The sequence below is a fragment of the Schistocerca gregaria genome, chromosome 2, assembly GCF_023897955.1.
Source record: "Schistocerca gregaria isolate iqSchGreg1 chromosome 2, iqSchGreg1.2, whole genome shotgun sequence".
NCBI classification, from domain to species: Eukaryota; Metazoa; Arthropoda; class Insecta; order Orthoptera; family Acrididae; genus Schistocerca; species Schistocerca gregaria.
In genome coordinates, this window is record NC_064921.1 from 266,554,480 (window position 1) to 266,575,174 (window position 20,695).

The window sequence follows — 20,695 nt, forward strand, 5'->3', positions numbered from 1 at the left end:
TAGTGACTCGTGTTTTGTTTGTGGCGCGCTTTTCAGTGGTTTCGAAGCTATTGCAGGTCCCGCGTTCGGCTATTTCACATTTACACTTCATTGTTAATAGTAAGGTAAGCAAGTTGGATGTTTATCCACCACTTTGAGCGGAATCTAACTAGAAATGGGACGAGAAGCGTTGAAGACCAAAGACGGATTTCTGTTACCATAGCTTCGCGTGCGCATTAAAGCCTGTTTTTTTTAGCGCTTGAAAGTAGCAATCTGGCAGCCGCTTAAACGAACCTATTGTGATATCTGTGACTTTTCAATCACTGTGATTTGTAACAGATACACGATTTCTTGCTCACCTCTACGCCGCAGCATGTGTTGTTCATGTAACGCAAAGATGTCATTTATGTTTACAACTGCGAGTTGGCGGGAGTTTTCGGGTTTTGGTGTGTAGTAGATGCAGTGTTCGAATGTGGTTTAATTTATTGTTGTAGGATTTGGAAAGCCATTGTAATTAGCGTGAACACGAACTATGCAGTCGTTTTTGAAAACTGGGAAGTTGGGTCAGGCTGGATCTACGAGCAAGGATGCCAAACAGAGTTCTTCACATAGTGCGAAGAAGGCGGAACATACGCCTTGGGTTGAGAAGTAGTAAGTTTCTGTGTGGATATTGTAACTCAGTACATTTACTGTTTGTGAACTAAAGTAAACCATTCCGTCTATCAATTACGTCCGTTAATTGAGATCCGCAGTTTGTTTTTTTAATTCGATAACACAGTCAACCTCGTAGAGATGTTTATTTACTGATGATTGGGCCCGACCACTGTTCTAATGATCACACCACCTGCTCCATGTGAGTCTGCTGAAGCTGGCGAGGAGCAGACGCCACTCTAGGAGGCATATAACCGCTGCGTTGACATAACATCTGACTTCCCAATAGAAACTAGATAAAGTGTTTCAAAAAAATTAATTTGTTCCTTATTTTTTTTGTACATAACAGTTCTATAAAGTGATGCTCGAAAAATTGAAATACTGAATCTTGCGATGCAAACCATAAGTGTTCACCCTTGATATCAATAAAATGATTAGAAGCTACGTGTTTCCTGGATCACAAGACTCTTTTAATATAAATGTTCGAATTGCGAAAGTTGACAATTAAGGAACAGCAAATAATGTATAAACTTGTCTGGTTCCAGACAATATAGTTCTAATGCTCCTGAAAAATATTTAGATGTTTTTCACGTTATCATTATTGTACTGAATATTAGTTCTGGTGTACAAAAGTAACATTTTATTTCATGTTTGCATGTTCCAAGAGGCTGTTTTATTGAGCTGTTGTCTTGCAAAATAGTTTTTCTCTGTTTATACTATCTGTTCAACATTTTATCAGGAAACCATTAAATATCACCCCGTTTTTTGGTTCACACCATGTAAACACTGTTTCTGTATTCTTGCCTTAAATTTTGTATTATGGGTCATATCAAGTCAACCAGCAGTTGATCTGACCATATCTAATTTTGTTAAAAGTACAAATATAATGTGGACAAGGTCAATGAGGTAGCACATATTCCTTAGTTGCTGTTAAAATTGGGCGGGGGGGGGGGGGGGGGGGGATTACTACATGCATTTCACCTCAGGGTCTGCCATTTGATATCTCAGCCTAAAACATTTTTATGTGATGATGTTTGATTTGTTTCTTGAGAAAGTTGATGTTAGACCACATAATGAATATTAATTGTAAAATGTTGTTGTGGTATATGGGCTAGCTTGGGTGTCATAAATTTAATCATCAAATTTGACAAATGTTTGGTGTAAAATATATCACAATTATGCCCAGTCAATTTCTTTGCAACTGGTTTAATAAGAAGGAACAATTTTTTCTCTCCAAAGTGCTTGTTAATCTTTTTTCAGCAACTTCGTCACAGTAAATGCGTATTTGATGTTTATGGATGGATGAGAATCAATTTATTTTTAAGACTATATGAAGTTATGAACTGGAATTTGTTTAAATTCCAGTTTATATGGCCCTAAAAAGAAATTCATTCTACATCACATCATGAAGCAACAAAGCCATCATTAGAACATGATCACAGACAATTTGAAATTGAAGAAACTGAAAGTTTATCTCAGTTTGAAACTGTGTGTCAGATTGAGACTCAGTCAGGAACTTTGCTCTTTGTGGACAAGTGCTGCGGCAACTGAGCTACCCAAGCACAACTCGTGGCCTGTCCTCATGGCTTTATGTCTGCCTCATCTCCTACCTGCCAAACATCATGAAAGGTCTCTTGAGAAATTTTGCAGGACTAGCACTCCTAGAAAACAATATTATGGGGATATTGTTTAGCCACAGCCTGGTAGGTGAGAGTAATTATCGTTTTTAAAAAAATGCATAAAATTATTTATTTGTGATGCAATATGTTATGCAGTCCTTCACTGGGAAAATAGCCATGCCACTTCACAGCCATTCGTGGTTTATTACAGAGTTACCAAAGATATCCAATATTTGCATAATCAGTAATTTCGTCTGGCATGACATATTGTTGCTGTGCATGTATATTTGACAAGGTTGAGCGAGCACTTGAAGAATACAGTTCAGATCAACTACTTCTATTATTTCATTGGGAGTTCTGCTACTGAGTACAAAAATTTCAACAACGTCATCACCTTATGTAATCATGAAAATTATTTTGGAATTAAAGGTTGAATGGAACTTCATGGCAAACCATGATAAGCCAGTGTGTGATTGAATTGGTAGAACACCAAAATGACTTTGAGCTCATGCAGGTCTTCTACGGTCTGAGAAAAGCCTAATTTTGAACTGGTTTGACTTGTTCATGTTTTGTAATTAGAATGTGCATAGAATCAAATTCTTCATTGAAAAGGCTAAAGTTGATACTGCAAGATTGATTCAAGAAGAAAGGTTTGGAAATGGCCAAATCATTTCTAGAACAATAGATGGTTACCAGTTTGTATCAACTGATGGAAAATGAATTCATATTATCAAAGTTTTACGTGATACAGTGTCTTTTATAGCTAACATTAACCAGTCCATCACAACCTGCTTTGGAGAAAAGATTTTGAATTTCCAACCAGGAAAATACATTTCCTGTTTTATGTCAGTAAGTGGTGAATTGGGAATATTTACCATGTATCATTTGAATAGATTAGATGTACTTAAAGACTTCATGTATCCCGAGGGTCGTGCACATTAATTGGCCAAATAGAAAATGCTATTACTGGATTCCAGAGCAGTGTACTATCGCCATCATCCCTGTTCCATCCAGAACATTGACAGGGCAGCAATACAAGTTGTGTGAGCAATCTTTATCCAGTATTGTAAAAAAATTCAGGTTCAGTCAGTGCAGCTCGGGCTTCAGAACCTGGTAGGCACACAGTTATGTTTGGGAATCTGATTGGAAACTGTGTAACAGGCTTGGGAATCTGGCAGTACAACCCAGTTCAGGCATGGAAACCTTTACAAAGAGACACCTCATGGCTATTCTTGCAAGGCTATCAGGCATGGCTCCTTAGCAATGGATTACCACAGTTCTTTTCTTTTTTTTCTTTTTTCTTTTTTTTTCTTTTTTTTTTTAAAAAAAACAGTAGGAGCAGAGCTACCATGGACCAGTGCAAGTCTCCCCTTTATATGGCCTTGAAAATAAACTGGGTCATGCATCCATTTACATAAAATACACATTTACTGCACCATGGTTGCTTGCTTTTGAAACAAAAAATTATTGCTTAAGCAATCATACCAACAAAGATCTAGGGGATAAAAAGCTGCTCTTTTTAATGGAACCAGTTAAAAACCATTTTGAGATGTTTGACCCTGAACATTGGTAAAAAAACGATGATTAAATTTAAGAAGCCCAATATAGGTCCAAATATTGCAATAACTAAACAAGCATGAGGGTTCATATTTATCATGTGGTGTATCACAACTTTTTCAGTGAAAAATAATCGTTACATAAAAATGTTTCAGGCTGAAGGTACAGGGTGTTCCAAAAATGACCGGTATATTTGAAATGGCAATAAAAACTAAACGAGCAGCGATAGAAATACACCGTTTGTTGCAATATGCTTGGGACAACAGTACATTTTCAGGCGGACAAACTTTCGAAATTACAGAGGGCAACGCGCAGCAGGTGTTCCAACAGCGGCCTCGGGTTTCCGTTCGCCGTGTTGCAGCTGCAGTCCAAATGACGCCAACGTCCACGTATCGTCTCATGCGCCATAGTTTACATCTCTATCCATACAAAATTCAAACGCGGCAACCCCTCAGCGCCGCTACCATTGCTGCACGAGAGACATTTGCTAACGATATAGTGCACAGGATTGATGACGGCGATCTGCATGTGGGCAGCATTTGGTTTACTGACGAAGCTTATTTTTACCTGGACGGCTTCGTCAATAAACAGAACTGGCGCATATGGGGAACCGAAAAGCCCCATGTTGCAGTCCCATCGTCCCTGCATCCTCAAAAAGTACTGGTATGGGCCGCCATTTCTTCCAAAGGAATCATTGGCCCATTTTTCAGATCCGAAACGATTACTGCATCACGCTATCTGGACATTCTTCGTGAATTCGTGGTGGTATAAACTGCCTTAGACGACACTGCGAACACCTGGTGGTTTATGCAAGATGGTGCCCGGTCACATCGCACGGCCGACGTCTTTAATTTCCTGAATGAATATTTCTGTGATCGTGTGATTGCTTTGGTCTATCTGAAACATACAGGAGGCGGCGTGGATTGGCCTCCCTATTCGCCAGACATGAACCCCTGTGACTTCTTTCTGTGGGGACACTTGATAGACCAGGTGTACCGCCAGAATCCGGAAACAATTGAACAGCTGAAGCAGTACATCTCATCTGCATGTGAAGCCATTCCGCCAGACACGTTGTCAAAGGTTTCGGGTAATTTCATTCAGAGGCTACGCCATATTATTGCTACGCATGGTGGGTATGTGGAAAATATCGTACTATAGAGTTTCCCAGACCGCAGCGCCATCTGTTGTTTTCAATTGCAACTACTATAATTTCGAAAGTTTGTCTGCCTGAAAATGTACTGTTGTCCCAAGCATATTGCAACAAACGGTGTACTTCTATCGCTGCTCGTTTAGTTTGTATTGCCGTTTCAAATATACCGGTCATTTTTGAAACACCCTGTACAAATTGTAGAAACTGGTCGGGGGGGGGGGGGGGGGGGGGGCGTTTGCACACATGCGTAAGAATTTTTTTCCCTATATTTTCCTATTTTTTCCACACTTTGAATAGCAGTTGTGGAAAATGTGCTGTCTCACTGGTATTGTCCATGTTATATTTGAACTTTACACCAAAGGCTGAGTAAAAGACCAGTTTGCAGCTGAATTGGAATTCATTAGATCCCTGTGTGCACAACTACTGTTGAGAAATTCAACATTGGGAAGGAGACAGCAATCAGTTGCAGTTATTGGAATGTTCTAAATTTTGATTATTACACAGCCATCGGTACCAAAAAAATACAAAGACAGATACAAAATGCAGGAATCCATAAGTAAGCTCATAGCAACAGTATAGCAGTTGCCAACAGGTGTTGGAATAAAAACACCAGTACATGAGGTGGCATGCATGTGACTGACAGAGAAGTGCGGCCTTTGTTTACATCATTGCAAATGCCGTCAACATAAATAGTTAGTGGGCCTTTGGTGCCCTCTAATGGAGTATACGTAGAATTTTGTTTTACATACATTATTTTTTTATACATTTTTTTATACATTTTATACATTATTTTATAAAAAATATTTTGCCCATGTGGACTCTATATTAGAGGCATGAATATGATAGGGCATAACGTATATTTATTCAAACACTCGACTGTATAATTAATTTTGTTCACAATACACTTTATTTGCAGCTAAGATCTCAAGGGCGGCTTAAGGCTTTTATGATGCTGCTTCATGTACCTTAATATTTTATATGTGTCATATTTTACAAACTATTTGTGTGCATACCTTCTGTTACATAGAAGTTAAGTATATTTTTTATGAAGTGGTTGTAAATTGCGCACCCAGTATTTGTTTTGTTACACAAGATACTTTGATTAGTACCATACTGTATTGCAAGACCATGGAAGACACCCCAAGTCCTGTATGGCACAGCTTTATGTTATCTTACCTGACTGTATACATTCCTGAGTTTTAAATTGTGTGAAGCATCTTCACATAATTTAAAACTATTATTGTGTGAAGTTTTGTTAATGGATTCTAATCCATTAGTTTTAATATGAAATGCACCGCATATTTCTTGTAAACCAATTGAGAGCATGCTACATGTCATCCTGTCCTTGCTCACATGTAAAATGGCTGTATGTTTTTATGGATCATACATTTTCGGTGTTTCAAAAATGACAGGTATATTTGAAACGGGAATACAAACTAAACGAGCAGCGATAGAAATACACCGTTTGTTGCAATATGCTTGGGACAACAGTACATTTTCAGGCAGACAAACTTTCGAAATTACAGTAGTTACAATTGTCAGCAACAGATGGCGCTGCAGTCTGGGAAACTCTATAGTATGATATTTTCCACATATCCACCATGCGTAGCAATAATATGGCGTAGTCTCTGAATAAAATTACTCGAAACCTTTGACAACGTGTCTGGCGGAATGGCTTCACATGCAGATGAGATGTACTGCTTCAGCTGTTCAATTGTTTCTGGATTCTGGCGGTACACCTGGTCTTTCAAGTGTCCCCACAGAAAAAAAGTCACAGGGGTTCATGTCTGGCGAATAGGGAGGCCAATCCACGCCGCCTCCTGTATGTTTCAGATAGACCAAAGCAATCACATGATCATCGAAATATTCATTCAGGAAATTAAAGACGTCGGCTGTGCGATGTGGCCGGGCACCATCTTGCATAAACCACCAGGTGTTCGCAGTGTCGTCTAAGGCAGTTTGTACCGCCACAAATTCATGAAGAATGTCCAGATAGCGTGATGCAGTAATCGTTTCGGATCTGAAAAATGGGCCAATGATTCCTTTGGAAGAAATGGCGGCCCAGACCAGTACCTTTTTGAGGATGCAGGGACGATGGGACTGCAACATGGGGCTTATCGGTTCCCCATATGTGCCAGTTCTGTTTATTGACGAAGCCGTCCGGGTAAAAATAAGCTTCGTCAGTAAACCAAATGCTGCCCACATGCATATCGCCGTCATCAATCCTGTGCACTATATCGTTAGCAAATGTCTCTCGTGCAGCAATGGTAGCGGCGCTGAGGGGTTTGCTGCGTTTGAATTTTGTATGGATAGAGGTGTAAACTATGGCGCATGAGACGATACGTGGACGTTGGCGTCATTTGGACTGCAGCTGCAACACGGCGAACGGAAACCCGAGGCCGCTGTTGGATCACCTGCTGCACTAGCTGCGCGTTGCCCTCTGTGGTTGCCGTACGCAGTCGCCCTACCTTTTCAGCACGTTCATCCGACACGTTCCCAGTCCATTGAAATTTTTCAAACAGATTCTTTATTGTATTGCTTTTCGGTCCTTTGGTTACATTAAACCTCCGTTGAAAACTTCGTCTTGTTGCAACAACGCTGTGTTCTAGGCGGTGGAATTCCAACACCAGAAAAATCCTCTGTTCTAAGGAATAAACCATGTTGTCCACAGCACATTTGCACGTTGTGAACAGCACACGCTTACAGCAGAAAGACGACGTACAGAATGGCACACCCACAGACTGCATTGTCTTCTATATCTTTCACATCATTTGCAGCGCCATCTGTTGTTGACAATTGTAACTACTGTAATTTCGAAAGTTTGTCCGCCTGAAAATGTACTGTTGTCCCAAGCACATTGCAACAAACGGTGTATTTCTATCGCTGCTCGTTTAGTTTTTATTGCCGTTTCAAATATACCGGTCATTTTTGGAACACCCTGTATATGTACTCCATTAGAGGGCACCACTGGCTCTTGACGTATGTACATGCCGCTTGCGGTGATGTAAGCAAAGGCCACAGTTCTATCAGTCCCATGCATGCCCAAGTCATGTATAAGTGTTTATACTCTGACACACTGGGATCTACATCCCCTGTTGCAACCAGTATGTTACTACCATATACTTACTTGTGGATTCCTGTACCTTTTATACTTGATATATTTTGTATCTTTTGTTGATTCAACCTATCCTCATATTTTTTTAGCACTGATGATGACTGTGTAATATTTGAAGTCAAGATGTTCTCCAGTAAATGACTTATTTTACAGCTTATTGCTGTCCTTCTCTTAATACTGAAACCAATTTGCATGTTTCCCACTGCAATAGTCAACTTATAAAGAGTTGTCAAGCACGACAATTTATTCATGATGATATGCCCATCGGCTGAGTGGCTTCCAAGCTGATGGCCCTGTTGCAGAAAGTATAGCACATATTAAGTTAAAACTTTATAGAACTTCCTTTGAGATGTGCCTGCAGCTACAGTAAAAGTTAACAAAGTTGGAGATGATTAGCGAAGACCATTGCTAAAACTGGCTGAATTGACGCGGACTGACCCTTAGTGTAAATACACATAGTGCCTTTTTTCTCTTGTCTAAGCATACAAGAAGTGATCGGATGTCGTACCCACTTCCATATTTTTGAGTCATGTGAAAATGTATGAACCTATTGTAGACTTCCTGTTTATTTTAGTGAAAAGTGTAAAGGTTTCTTCTTTCTGCAGCAGGCCAAGAACAGTGGATGATGTTGTGGAGCAAGGGGAAGTAGTTGCTGTGCTTAGAAAATGCATCAGTGGCTCAGATCTACCACATTTGCTTTTTTATGGACCTCCAGGTACTGGTAAGACAAGCACAATTCTTGCAGCAGCCAAACAACTTTTTGGAGACATTTACAGGGAAAGGTACTTATTAAAAGTACTTTTATTTTAGTCATCTGTTAGAGTAAGTGTACTTCATAAAAATTAAAAGTATGATTCTATTGAGACTGTAGATTTTTGTCAAAAATTAAGATTAGTTGCTCCATCACCACTATTAATTTTCACCTCTGAAGCCAATTTCAAGTGGCAACAAAAAGCTGCCAAATGTGTCAGAAAATAGGGCACAAACTGTATATCTAATACATTTATGCCCATAGGCTTGATAAGAAAGGAGTACAAGGGGAGACAACTGAGGTTATAACCCTGTGAAGACTGCAGTACTGCTGCCTGTGGTCAGGACATAATGCAAGGGGCCAGTCTGATACACTGTTCAAATATCTTTTTAAGTGTACATGTATTAAAAAGGAGCCTACCATATTCTCTTTTAGAATGTATTAAGAAACATTAATACTAGGTATTTGATTATGGATCTAGTGTTTCATTTGTTAGCAAGTCATTCACCCTTCCACAGTACTGAGTTTCTACTGTACTGCGAAACAAAGTTGATGAGAAAAGGTCACTCTTTTTTGCCAATGCATCTTCCCTATGCCTTATTTGAAATTTTGTTGGCAGTGAGACGTATCACTGGTATCTGGTAGCCGGAATTCTTTGTCAGTCTTCCATCATGATCAACAATCATTAAAAAAGTTTAAGTTTCCAGAACAAAATTTTCATTCTGCAATGGAGTGTGCAGTGCTTTGAAACTTCCTGTGTGCCAGACCGGGACTTGAACTCAGGACCTTTGCCTTTTGTGGGCAAGCGCTCTACCAACTGAGCTACCCAAATGTGATGCATGATGCTTCCTCACAGCTTTGCTTCAACCAGTACCTCATCTGCTACTGTCTAAACTTCACAGAAGCTCTCCTCCCCGTGAGGAAGGGTCCAGCACATAGTTTCAGTATGCCCTTGAACCTAACTTGTTTGCGATGTTACCCCACACACTCCTTGGACTATTGACAGAAGTGGGGTGGTTTGGCATGATACAGTAATGTGAGCACAAAAATTTTTATGGTGTTTGATCGAATTTCTAGATGGTGGTAGTATTCATGGGTTAGCTGATGAGCAGACTATCAGCTCTTGTACCATTAGTCACGGGGTGTTTGACGCAACACATCATTATTGCTGGAGGAAGTATTAAAGGATTTCATGTTAAGGTATGTTACGAATTTAGACCTGCTCATACATTGCAAGAGTTGATTAATGCGCACTGTACATGAGTGCAAGGTGAGCAAGAACTTTAGGCTGAGTATGTTTGGAGCATTAAACTAGTGTTAAAGCATTGTGTTAAAAGTAAGAAGGGGAGTGGACGAATGATCAGCTAAGGCAACGTCATAATTACAAGCTTTATAATAAATATCAGAAAGGACTTGAACAAGGCCACCAACAGAATATTAAAGCCAGCAACCACTACTTAGAGCTGAGATGTAACTGGTGACATAGTAGAAATGATTGAGGCTCTCAGATTACTTCGAATAAGTAACCCAAAATACATGTAACTTCTGCAGAAGGGTCTCAACAATATTCTGTGGCCACATCTTGGACACATCAAAACCACAGCTCCAAATCAGTCGGTGCCACTCACACCAACACAGTCACACCCACTGTTGACGTGCTGGTCTGCTGGTTGCTGTTCAGTGTCATTCTCATCAAAGACTCCTCACAGGCTCATTGTTTTCTGACCACATCAGGCGATGACAACAGTGCCCTCTGTATCGCGCATTGACCATACGTGGCAGTGCTGCTAGGATATTCAAATTTAATATAATGGTGCCATGCAAATCAAAGCACAGTTGCCCTCGTCATGAGTTTATTGTCATTGTGCAGAAGCCATCAAAGAATGCCATTTTATAGATCAGGGATAAAGTGTAACATACTTACATAAGATATGTCGGGTTATTTTATGTTTATTTAACAAGAAGAGAACGTTCCTCCAAGGACTATATATTCAGACTAGAACTGAGACTCTGCCTGCTGAAACCAGAAACAATGATCGTGCATATTTTTAGGGTTGACCTGGCTTGGCTTGAGTCAGTGCATTTGTGATAAATACTAAAAAAATTCATCACAAGCAACGGGAAAACTTTTTCATTACCAGTTTCAGCTTTTGTTTTGAATCATTATCAGATGTTTATACTTTACACATATTGACACTTCACTCTATGCAGTAATGTGAAAACTTAGGCATATGCATCATTGCAATGGCTTCCAGTTGAATTCCCTTGATGTTCGTTAAATATAGCAATTAAAAATCTGATATTATAAAAATGATGGATTGCTACTCCTCTGTATGGTGAATCTATCATTATCATAATATTGTTATCCCATCCTGGATTTTCCATTGCTTTGAAAAGAATCTAAAAGTGATTCTGTTTAAGAATAGAAACTGATAATGAATCATGGTTTTCATCTTTATCTACGAGGGTGAGTCAAATGAAAACCTTAAATTTGTAATAACAAATCGAAATTTCACTCCATTATCCTGAAAGTTGGTAAGTGTGCTACAAACAGCCTGCAGAATGGCCTGTAGGTGGCAGCATAGTGCAGATGCACACGTACCATCACAGTATCAGTATAAAGATGGCACCACTGAAATGAGAGAACGACGTGTTGATGCTTGTGAAGAACATCATACTGTTATTTGGTTTTTGAGTAATGAAGGTGTGAAACCTATTGAAACTCATCAACGAATGAAGGTTCAGTACAGTGATGCATGTTTGTCACAGGAGCAAGTCTATGAATGAATGGAGTAGGAAGTCCGCAAATGGTGTGACTTCAGTGGAAGATGCTCCTCGTCCAGGTTAGACACAACAAGTTGTGACTCCACAGAACATTGCTGCAGTTGAAGCCATACTGAAGGAAAACTGCCAAGTGACGCTGAATGACATTGCACCATGTTTACAGGTTAGTCATGCATCAGCACACCGCATTGTGCATGATGTGCTCCAGTTTCAGAAAGTATCTGCAAGATGGGTGCCACAGCAGCTGATTCCTGAAATGAGAGAGTGACGTGTTGATGCTTGTGAATAACTTCTTCAGCACTTTGAACTAGAAGATGGTGGCTTCCTTGCAAGAACCGTTACTGGGGACGAAACCTGGGTTCACTTCCACCAACCGGAAATGAAGAGAGCAAGCAAGGAATCGTGTCGTTCCTCATCATAAAAACCAAAGAAGTTTTGAACAGAACCATCAGCAGGGAAGGTTATTGTGACTCTCTTTTGGGACGAAAAAGGAATCATTTTGGAGCATTACATGCCTAGAGGGACCACTATCACCAGTGCATCATACACAGATCTCCTAAAAAATCATCTGCAGCCTGCAATCAAATCAAAGTGACATGGATTGCTGTCAACAGGTGTCCTTTTGCAACATAAGAATGCAATGCCCCACACTGCCCGTACAACAGTTGCAACAATCACAGATCTGCCCCAAGTGATTTCCATATGTTTGGACCACTCAAAGAAGCAGTGGGAGAAAAGTAGTTCTGTTCTGATGAAGAGGTACGCCACGCGGCGCATGAGTGGTTGTGCGGACTACCAAAAGAATTTTTTTCTAAAGGAATTTATGCACTTTGAAAGCACTGGAGGACTTGCATTGAGTGTGGGGAGATTACATTGAAAAGTGATACAGCTTTGTACCACCTCTGTACAATAAATAATATTTAAAAAAATATTTAAGGTTTTCATTTGACTCTCCCTCGTACATCCGTACTCTGCAAATCACTGTGAAGTACATTACAGAGAGTACTTACTGTTGTTCCAGTTATTAGGGCTTCTTCCAGCTCCATTCGTGTATGGAGCACAAGAAGAATGACTGTTTAACACTATTTCTTGAAGCTTTGTAAGTAGGATTTCGTGGGTGCATCTGTCTTGACAAGTCTGCCAATTCAGTTTCATCGGCATCAGCATCTCCCTATCTAGTCCTATGCATGGTCAAGTATTCATAAATCTGAGCTACAATTTTTCTACATACTCCTCTCCAAAGCGGAATGTTTTGTATTCCTTATTGAGGGGCAACACTATTGCCTCTTTATCTGGTTTGCTGAATAAATAAATCTTCTACATATTTTAGTTGCTATTTTTACTTTGGTAATCATTATTGGTACAACTGTTTCATGGTCACTAATACTAATTTCAATGTGGCCTTACTCAAAGAGGTCAGGTCTTTGGTATCAGTTCCAGTATATTTCCATGATGAGTGGACTTCTGGACAATCTGTTCAAGATCAAAGGAGGTAATCAGTAATGTTTCACAGGCCATCTTGTCACATCTTCCACTTACAAGACTGTATATTTTCAGATTGTTGGATGATTTAAAGTCACCTCCAATGATGACAATGTCGTTTGAGAATTTATATACTAGTGAACTTAAGTTTTCTCTAAAGATTTTGGTTACATCTGGTGGTGAGTCTGTTGGTTGATGGGAGAACCCTATTATAATTTTATGCACGTCTGTGGTACTGGGTCTTGCCCAGGCAATTTCACATGGAATTTCAGTTTCCATCTTGGTGGATATAGCAACAAATACGCCTCTATTTACCATTAGGCTATCCTTTTGATATGCACCTAAATTTTTCCCAAGTATCTCATTGTTATCAATTTTGGGCTTTAACTAGATTTCTGTACACAGTATAATATTAGGCTCTACAGGTTCTAAGGAGTGTTTCAAACTCTGGCACTAAGTTGTCAATGCTTTGATAATTAATCACTAGGATTTTAATACTCTCGCCTGTAGGTGGCACTTCTATGGATCTTAAACGGACGCTTCCTGGTTCCCTATTGTTATCATAATCAGGATGGGATGGTGACTGACCTTAAAAACCCTGTGACCTAAGTTCAGGAAGTTGCAGACTACTACATCACGAGAATCTTTGAAGTCTCTGGTTCAGTCCTCACACTCAACTCAGAACCAGGGGCCATGATCAGTTTGGGGGACAATGCTACAAATTGTGAACTCCATCGAAACTGTTGGTGCAAGATTGCTCTTCTCAACCTTTTGTGCCAGCTGCTGGAATGATGCACTGATCCAAGTTGACCTCAGAGACCAGAGGAGAGGCGTCATTTCTTCCTACATGTTCCGTTAATGGATGCCACTGGTATAGACTCTTCAAAGTATTGAATGAGGCTGTCAGGCATACACACTGAGTGCGTGTAGTGTTTCTTTCCATCCCTTGCTGGCATTTCCCTAGAAGGTACCATATGCATCATATGATGATTAACAACCCCTACCATTCTTCATTTGCCGCCTCTTGCCTCCAACAGATGAAGTGTCACTGGTTCAGTTCTGAGTTCTCCCTAGTCCCTGTCTCTCCTGTATAGTGCACCTAACTGTACCAATGACATGTCACTCACAGTCAAGTGAATAAGTAATGACAGATCTTCTTATACTTCCTGTAGAGGAGGCAGGATCTGCAGGAGAGAATAGTATTTGAAGTACCTGGTATCTGGTACACGTGTCTCATTAGTTCTCCTAACACATTCATTTGCGGCAGCTTTCAATTGTTTGACAGTGGAAGGGTAATATCCAGCTGCCTGTGAATGTCATCTAACTCATCCTGTGTTGGAGAACAGCATTCATATCGCGCTGCAATGTGGCTAGTGCAGTGGTTTACAAAACAATAAACAAATAACTTTAAAGTAAACCTGCTGATTCTCTTTCACTTTCTGGATCTGTTAAGGTAAAAGAAGAACTGAAGAAATTAGTAGGTAGAATGAGATTTTTGTTAAGGCAACAGAAAAACGTGGGATAGAAGTTAATATCCTGAAACGTTTTTGAGGTTAGAGGTATTAACAAACTCAAAAATATTGCTAACACTACGATGATAGAAGGATTCGAAATGACGTGTCATATGTTTTTCTTGAATGCCCTATCCAATTTTGTTACTTGGAACTTAAATTTTTTTCTCCTCTAATGATGAAGTATTAGAATTTACAAAATATTTATATTTCCAGACACATTTCCTTCAGTATACCTAGAACAGTGGAAGGGGTCAATTTGACACCACTGTTATTTCTCTACTGAACATATGTAAATAGTCCAACAACAAAGCAGCAACATACAGCAATCATGCAGAATTGTTACTGCTTGCTGTTGCATCTTACCATCCCATCTGCCATAGTTTGTACTGTAGTGAAAGCAATCAATTTTTGATAAAATAATTTAATTGTATAAACAATAAATCTATGCACCAAAAGGTGTCAAAACACACACATAAAAGAAGGTTATAATTAGGCAAGTTTTCGGGCCTAGTGGGAGCTTCTTTAGGCAGAAGGTTTGAAGGGGAAAGAAGAGGGGTGAAGGGAAAGAACTGGAGAGGTCTAGGAAAATGGGTAGATTTTGGGAAAGTCACCCAGAACTGTGGGTTAGGGGAGACTTATCAGATGGGTAAGAAGGAAAGACTAATTGTTGGGGACTGCATCAGAGGAGATTTGAAAGCCTAGAGCTTAAAGGTGGAAGACAGGGTAATATGCAAGACAGAGATTACTGATTGAACATCGTGCATGAGTTAATAAGAGTGAAATTCTAAGTGCATTGTATGTAGCAGAGCTGGGAGGGTGATGGTGAAAAACAGATGGATAAGACAATGAAAGATGGAGAAAACTAAAACAGAGTCAAGAAAAGAGTAGTTATTGTGAAGAAATGCAGAGAAAGAAGAAATTAATGTAAATTATGGCCAGGCGACAACCAAGGACATCTTGTAGAGATAGTTCCCATGTGCAGAGTTCCAATAGACTGATGTCTGGGGGAAGAATCCAGATGGTGTATGTGGTGAAACAGGTACCAAGGTCACACTTGTAATGTTGTAGAGCATGCTCTGTAACAGGATATTGTGTGTTGCCAATATACACCTTCTGCCTATGCCCATTCATCCTAATTGATAATATGGTGGTAGTCATGGTGATGTAAAAGACCGAACAGTGTTTACATAAGGGCTGGTACATGATGTATCGTTTCACAGGTTTCTGTCCCTTTTGCCAGTTACATGGCTGATGTAGGTGGTGGTAGGAGGGTGTATAGGGCAAGTCTTGCAGTGGGGATGGTCACAGGGGTAGGAGCCATGCGGTAGGGAGATGGGTGCAGAAGGAGCATAGGATATGACAAGAATATTGAGGAGATTGGGAGGGGCGACAAAAGGCTATTCTAGATGTGGTGGGCAAAATCTCAGACAGAATGGATTTCATTTCAGGGCTTTATTGTAAGAAATTGTGACTTTGTCGAAGTAGCTGATTAATACATTCCATACCAGGATAATACTGAGTGACACAGTGGTGTGTTCTTTGAGTTTTCGTTGGTGGGACCAGGGTTAGATGTGTTGGTCCTGGAAATATGATTTTGAACTAGGCTGGTGGGGTAGTTACATACAGTGGAGGTGAGTTGAGAATGGTGGTACACTGCTGTAAAGAATCTGCATCGGAACAAATACATTTGCCTTTAATGCCAAGGCTGTATTGCAGGGAATGTTTGACATGGAAAGGATGGCAGATGCCAAAATGTAAGTACTGTCGTTTGTTAGTAGGTTTAATGTGGACAGAAGTGTGTAACTGAGGATGAGACCAACATCAAGGAAAGTAGCACAGGATTTGGAATAGGACCATATGAAATTTAATTGGGAGAAGGTATTAAGAGATTTCAGAAATTTTAGCAGTCAGCTTTGATATGAGTCCATATAGTAAAGATGTCGTCAGCCCCTGGTTTGGTTTAGATACAATGATGGTATCTTTACCATATGGACTCATGGTGAGGCTAGCCTATTAAAATTCACATTTAGAATGCTCATTAACATGAACCCTTTTCCAAAAAATGTCACGTTACGAACTTTACCAAACTTTTTACATGTAGCAAAGGCGTAAAACTTGAAGGCAGTTTATAGAATGTGTGTTGCAGCTGTTCTAAAACAGTTTTACTACTATGACCTCCAGTGTGTTAGTAATACCCAGTCAAATTTGTAGTTTGCAACTAGTTTGATTCTGTAGCAATACAGCAGAACTGCATGAAGTATATCATGATGAGTCACAACAAAAGACACACTTTTTGTGCTTTCTTGAGTTTTTCTGTCTTGGGTGCACTTCCTATTCACCAGGATTTTTGATATTATCTTCCCACAGAATATCAGTAAAATAACAAAAAATATCAGATTTAATTTGAGTACCTTCAGAATACCTCACCGCTTCTTTGTCTTGTCATTATTTTTTAGGGCCTTATATGCTCTCATTGCAAAACCCAATTCTAGTTTAAGGTAGTTTGCAACATGGACTTCCCAATGAAAATTGTTGAAATGAGCTTGCAGAAAGTACCTTTTTTTTTAATGGACTGAAAATACCACTACTGCAGGTATGTAGATGAAATCATTTTAATGGAAGCCACTAAAGATGACATCAGTGAGATGAGCAAGTTATTCAACAACTCCCATGAAAACATAAAATTCACAGTTGAACACCAAACAGATGACAGTGTAAATTTCTTAGACCTTAGCATTAGAATAAAGGATAACAGACATTAGTTTGAAATTCGTCAGAAGCCTACCACAAAACATACTACAATCCACAACTACTCTTGTCACCCCAAAGAACACAAAATGGCAGCATTCCAGTACAAGATCAATAGAGCTGTCCAACTACCACACTCTGAAGACAAGTGTGATCAAGAAATTAAAATAATAAAACAAACAGCTATTGCAAATGGTTGTAACAGCTCCATAGTAGACGGCCTAAAACACACTATAATGGCAAAGCAATCAAAACACAAAAAGAGAAAAAGCATCTTCCATACAATCCCCTTTCTAGGTAACATATTAGAGTGCCAATGTCTTCAAACGAACAGGCATAAGCATATCCTTTACCACAAACAACAAGATTGGACAGAAGTTACCCCACATCATCAGCACACAAAACCCACTTCATCACACAGGTGTTTACAAAATTGAATGTTTGGACTGTGACTGCTTCTACATAGGCCAGACAGGCAGATCATTTGAATAATTAGATTCAAAGAACACACGGCATCACTAAAAAACAAAAATTACCACACATCAGCAATAGCCACCAACCGGCATGAAACAAAACACCATGTAAACATCAAGTGTAGCAGCATCTTACACATCAAACCAAAAGGCCGAAAACTAGACAACTTTGAAACTTTCCAAATACACAAACACCTAACAACACAAGCTGAATCCATCTTAAATGACAATATTTACAATAGTGTCATCTCTGTTTTCATCAACTGCCTACACCATTAAAATTACAATGCGCGCGCGCGCGCGCGCGCACACACACACACACACACACACACACACACACACACACACACACACACCTTAATATTTGCCAACAATATTTATTTATGTTACCATGACACCTGTCAAGTGTACAGGTTTGTAAATTTCACTTTCTCTCTCTCTCTCTCTCTCTCTCTCTCTCTCTCTCTCTCTCTCTCTACTCTCACACACATTCTTTTTCTATCCTTCTCCCTCCGATTCCAGCCTTTTGTATCTATCTGTGAATCATAACCAAAATTGTTATTTGTGTGTCATTTTACCACTGTAGCCAATTGATTATAGTACTTAAAAGTTTGTAATATTTCACCTGATTGTATAAGCAAGTATCAAGTGTAAGCTATTTTAACTTGTCAAAATTGGATTTATATACCACCTGAAGACAAATGCCTCCAAATTCTTTAAAATGTATTCTCTAATAATGTTGTTACGGTGTAGATTCTTTGTACTTTCTCTTCTGCTATACAGTCCTTGCACCAGTAGTTTCCAGACTTGTTTACAAAATATGACAGTATACATGTGATGTGGTAAGACAGTGAAAGGAACTTGTGACCACTGGATGTACTCCGTTTCACTTATTTTATGTTTACCACTAGATATGTTAAAAAAAATTGTCAAAAGAAACCCAAAACCATGTTCTGAAATAGCGTTTTGTTTCTCCACTAGACAGTGCCACAAGTTCCTTCAAAATATCGTAAACACACACACACACACACACACACACACACGTCGTACTAACACATGTAAATTCATCTGCGGATGGCAGTTTAAACCTTTTAAAGATGTAGTAGAGATAAACAGTGACTGGTAACAGTAAACTTGTTGTTTCATCTAATGAAAATACCCATTTTTTACAATTTTACAAAGCTCATCAACTTTGCTCTTAATTTGTAAACTTTTGGAAAACAATAGGAGAATTAAATTTTGTATTTTAAAATCTTGTGATGATAAGTTATCACAAGCAAAGTTTCAGGTTTATAACATACTTTCTTCATGGTTTTTCAAGCACTTGGTTTTTTGGCCGAATTTGCTTCACATTAGTTGTATGAAAATTGTTATTAGTTATATGAAACTTGTTCATGAGATCCTTTTTGTTATTACATGTAATAGAGGTCCAAAAGTTGTACAAGATGGCCTACTTTTGTTTCTTTCAAGAAAATATTACCAGATAAGTCTCAAAGTTGCCGAAAACTCATAAGTACACTGTTGAAAGTGCACTATAGGGTTAAACAAATGACTATATCTCCACAAGCATTAAACTGGTGATAGTGAAACTTCAACAGTGATTATTGGGAGCATTTGCCAATGTTCACACAAAATTTCATTAAAATACATGGTGATCATGCAAGAACCTTAAGACACTTGCCATGGAATGACCCATTTTCCTGTATACATTAACAACTGTAAAAACAAATTGTACATCATTTACTGAATGACCTTTGAATAGTTGTACTTAAGTGACATACTCTGTAATAAAACAGAGCTTCTGTTGTCAAAATAGTGTCATAGCCCACTTACAGGTCTTTAGAAAAATTAAGGAAGACATGGAGCGCTTTATTATAGAAGTTAAAGAGCCTAACATGAGGCCTGCCATGGGTCTCCATGGGGCCATTGATGCACACAGACTCATTATACTCTGATAGGATACTTATGGCAACATGACAAAATTTTAAGACACACACTGGGTCCTGCTTACCTAGATAATGACAGCAGTAGTGTTTGGCAGCTTTCTGGTGCGCCTTAAATGTGGCTTCAAGGGCGAAATTAGTAAGTTATTGTATACCAGTAAATTTTAAAACCACTTTGGAAGCATAGTTTAAACTGTTAAAAGTTCATAGTGACTACGGAACCTAATGTGAGGAATGTGATTTTTAGAAATTATTTTGTCATGCATGTTCAACACCATTTTCTGATATTCTTGTTCTGCATAGGATTCTGGAGCTGAATGCATCTGACGAACGAGGTATTCAGGTCATTAGAGATAAAGTGAAAACTTTTGCTCAACTAACAGCAAGTGGCACTCGCCCTGAGTAAGTACTGTCATTCAGATCTAGTAAGACATTTGGATATTGTAGTAGTAGTAGTAGTAGTAGTAGTAGTAGTAGTAGTAGTCAAATAAAAACAAAAATTGAGTAGACTTATTATTTCAAAAGTAATTGTAATAATTATTAGTATGTTTATCCCACTGTGATGCAAGATTGTCAGTGCCTTTATAGAAAAATGTTTGTGGTTGCCTATGGAACCATGGTTGTACCCGTGTGTGCACCTCTTTGTCCGAAGGAAATCTGAGGCCATGAATGTCGTGCTTCTGGGCTCCAAAATTATGAGAATTGCATGGGGAGAGACCAGGGCTGTATAGCGAATGTGTGACGGCGTCCCAGTGAAACTTGGGCAGTATAGTTGAAATGACCTTGGCTTTACACACTTCTGATATTAATTGCTTTTAAATATTTTACAGTAATATTGTGCAGAAATACAGTGTTCATGTTTTTAACAGGCACGTTTTATGTGATTGGGTGCACCTGTTGCTAATGATTGTTTGTAAAATTGAATCAGC

General features: G+C 39.1%; 1 protein-coding gene across 1 annotated transcript in view; it reads left to right on the top strand.

Annotated features, from left to right (window-relative positions):
* The first annotated feature begins 290 nt into the window (after nucleotides 1-290).
* Nucleotides 291-20,695, top strand: part of LOC126336848 (replication factor C subunit 4) — a 58,410-nt gene continuing 38,005 nt past the window's right edge. The window contains exons 1-3 of the mRNA XM_050000936.1: nucleotides 291-630; nucleotides 8,677-8,853; nucleotides 20,070-20,168. Of these exons, the coding sequence (XP_049856893.1) occupies nucleotides 512-630; nucleotides 8,677-8,853; nucleotides 20,070-20,168 (395 nt within the window). The 5' untranslated portion in view covers nucleotides 291-511. The remainder of the gene's footprint in view (nucleotides 631-8,676; nucleotides 8,854-20,069; nucleotides 20,169-20,695) is intronic.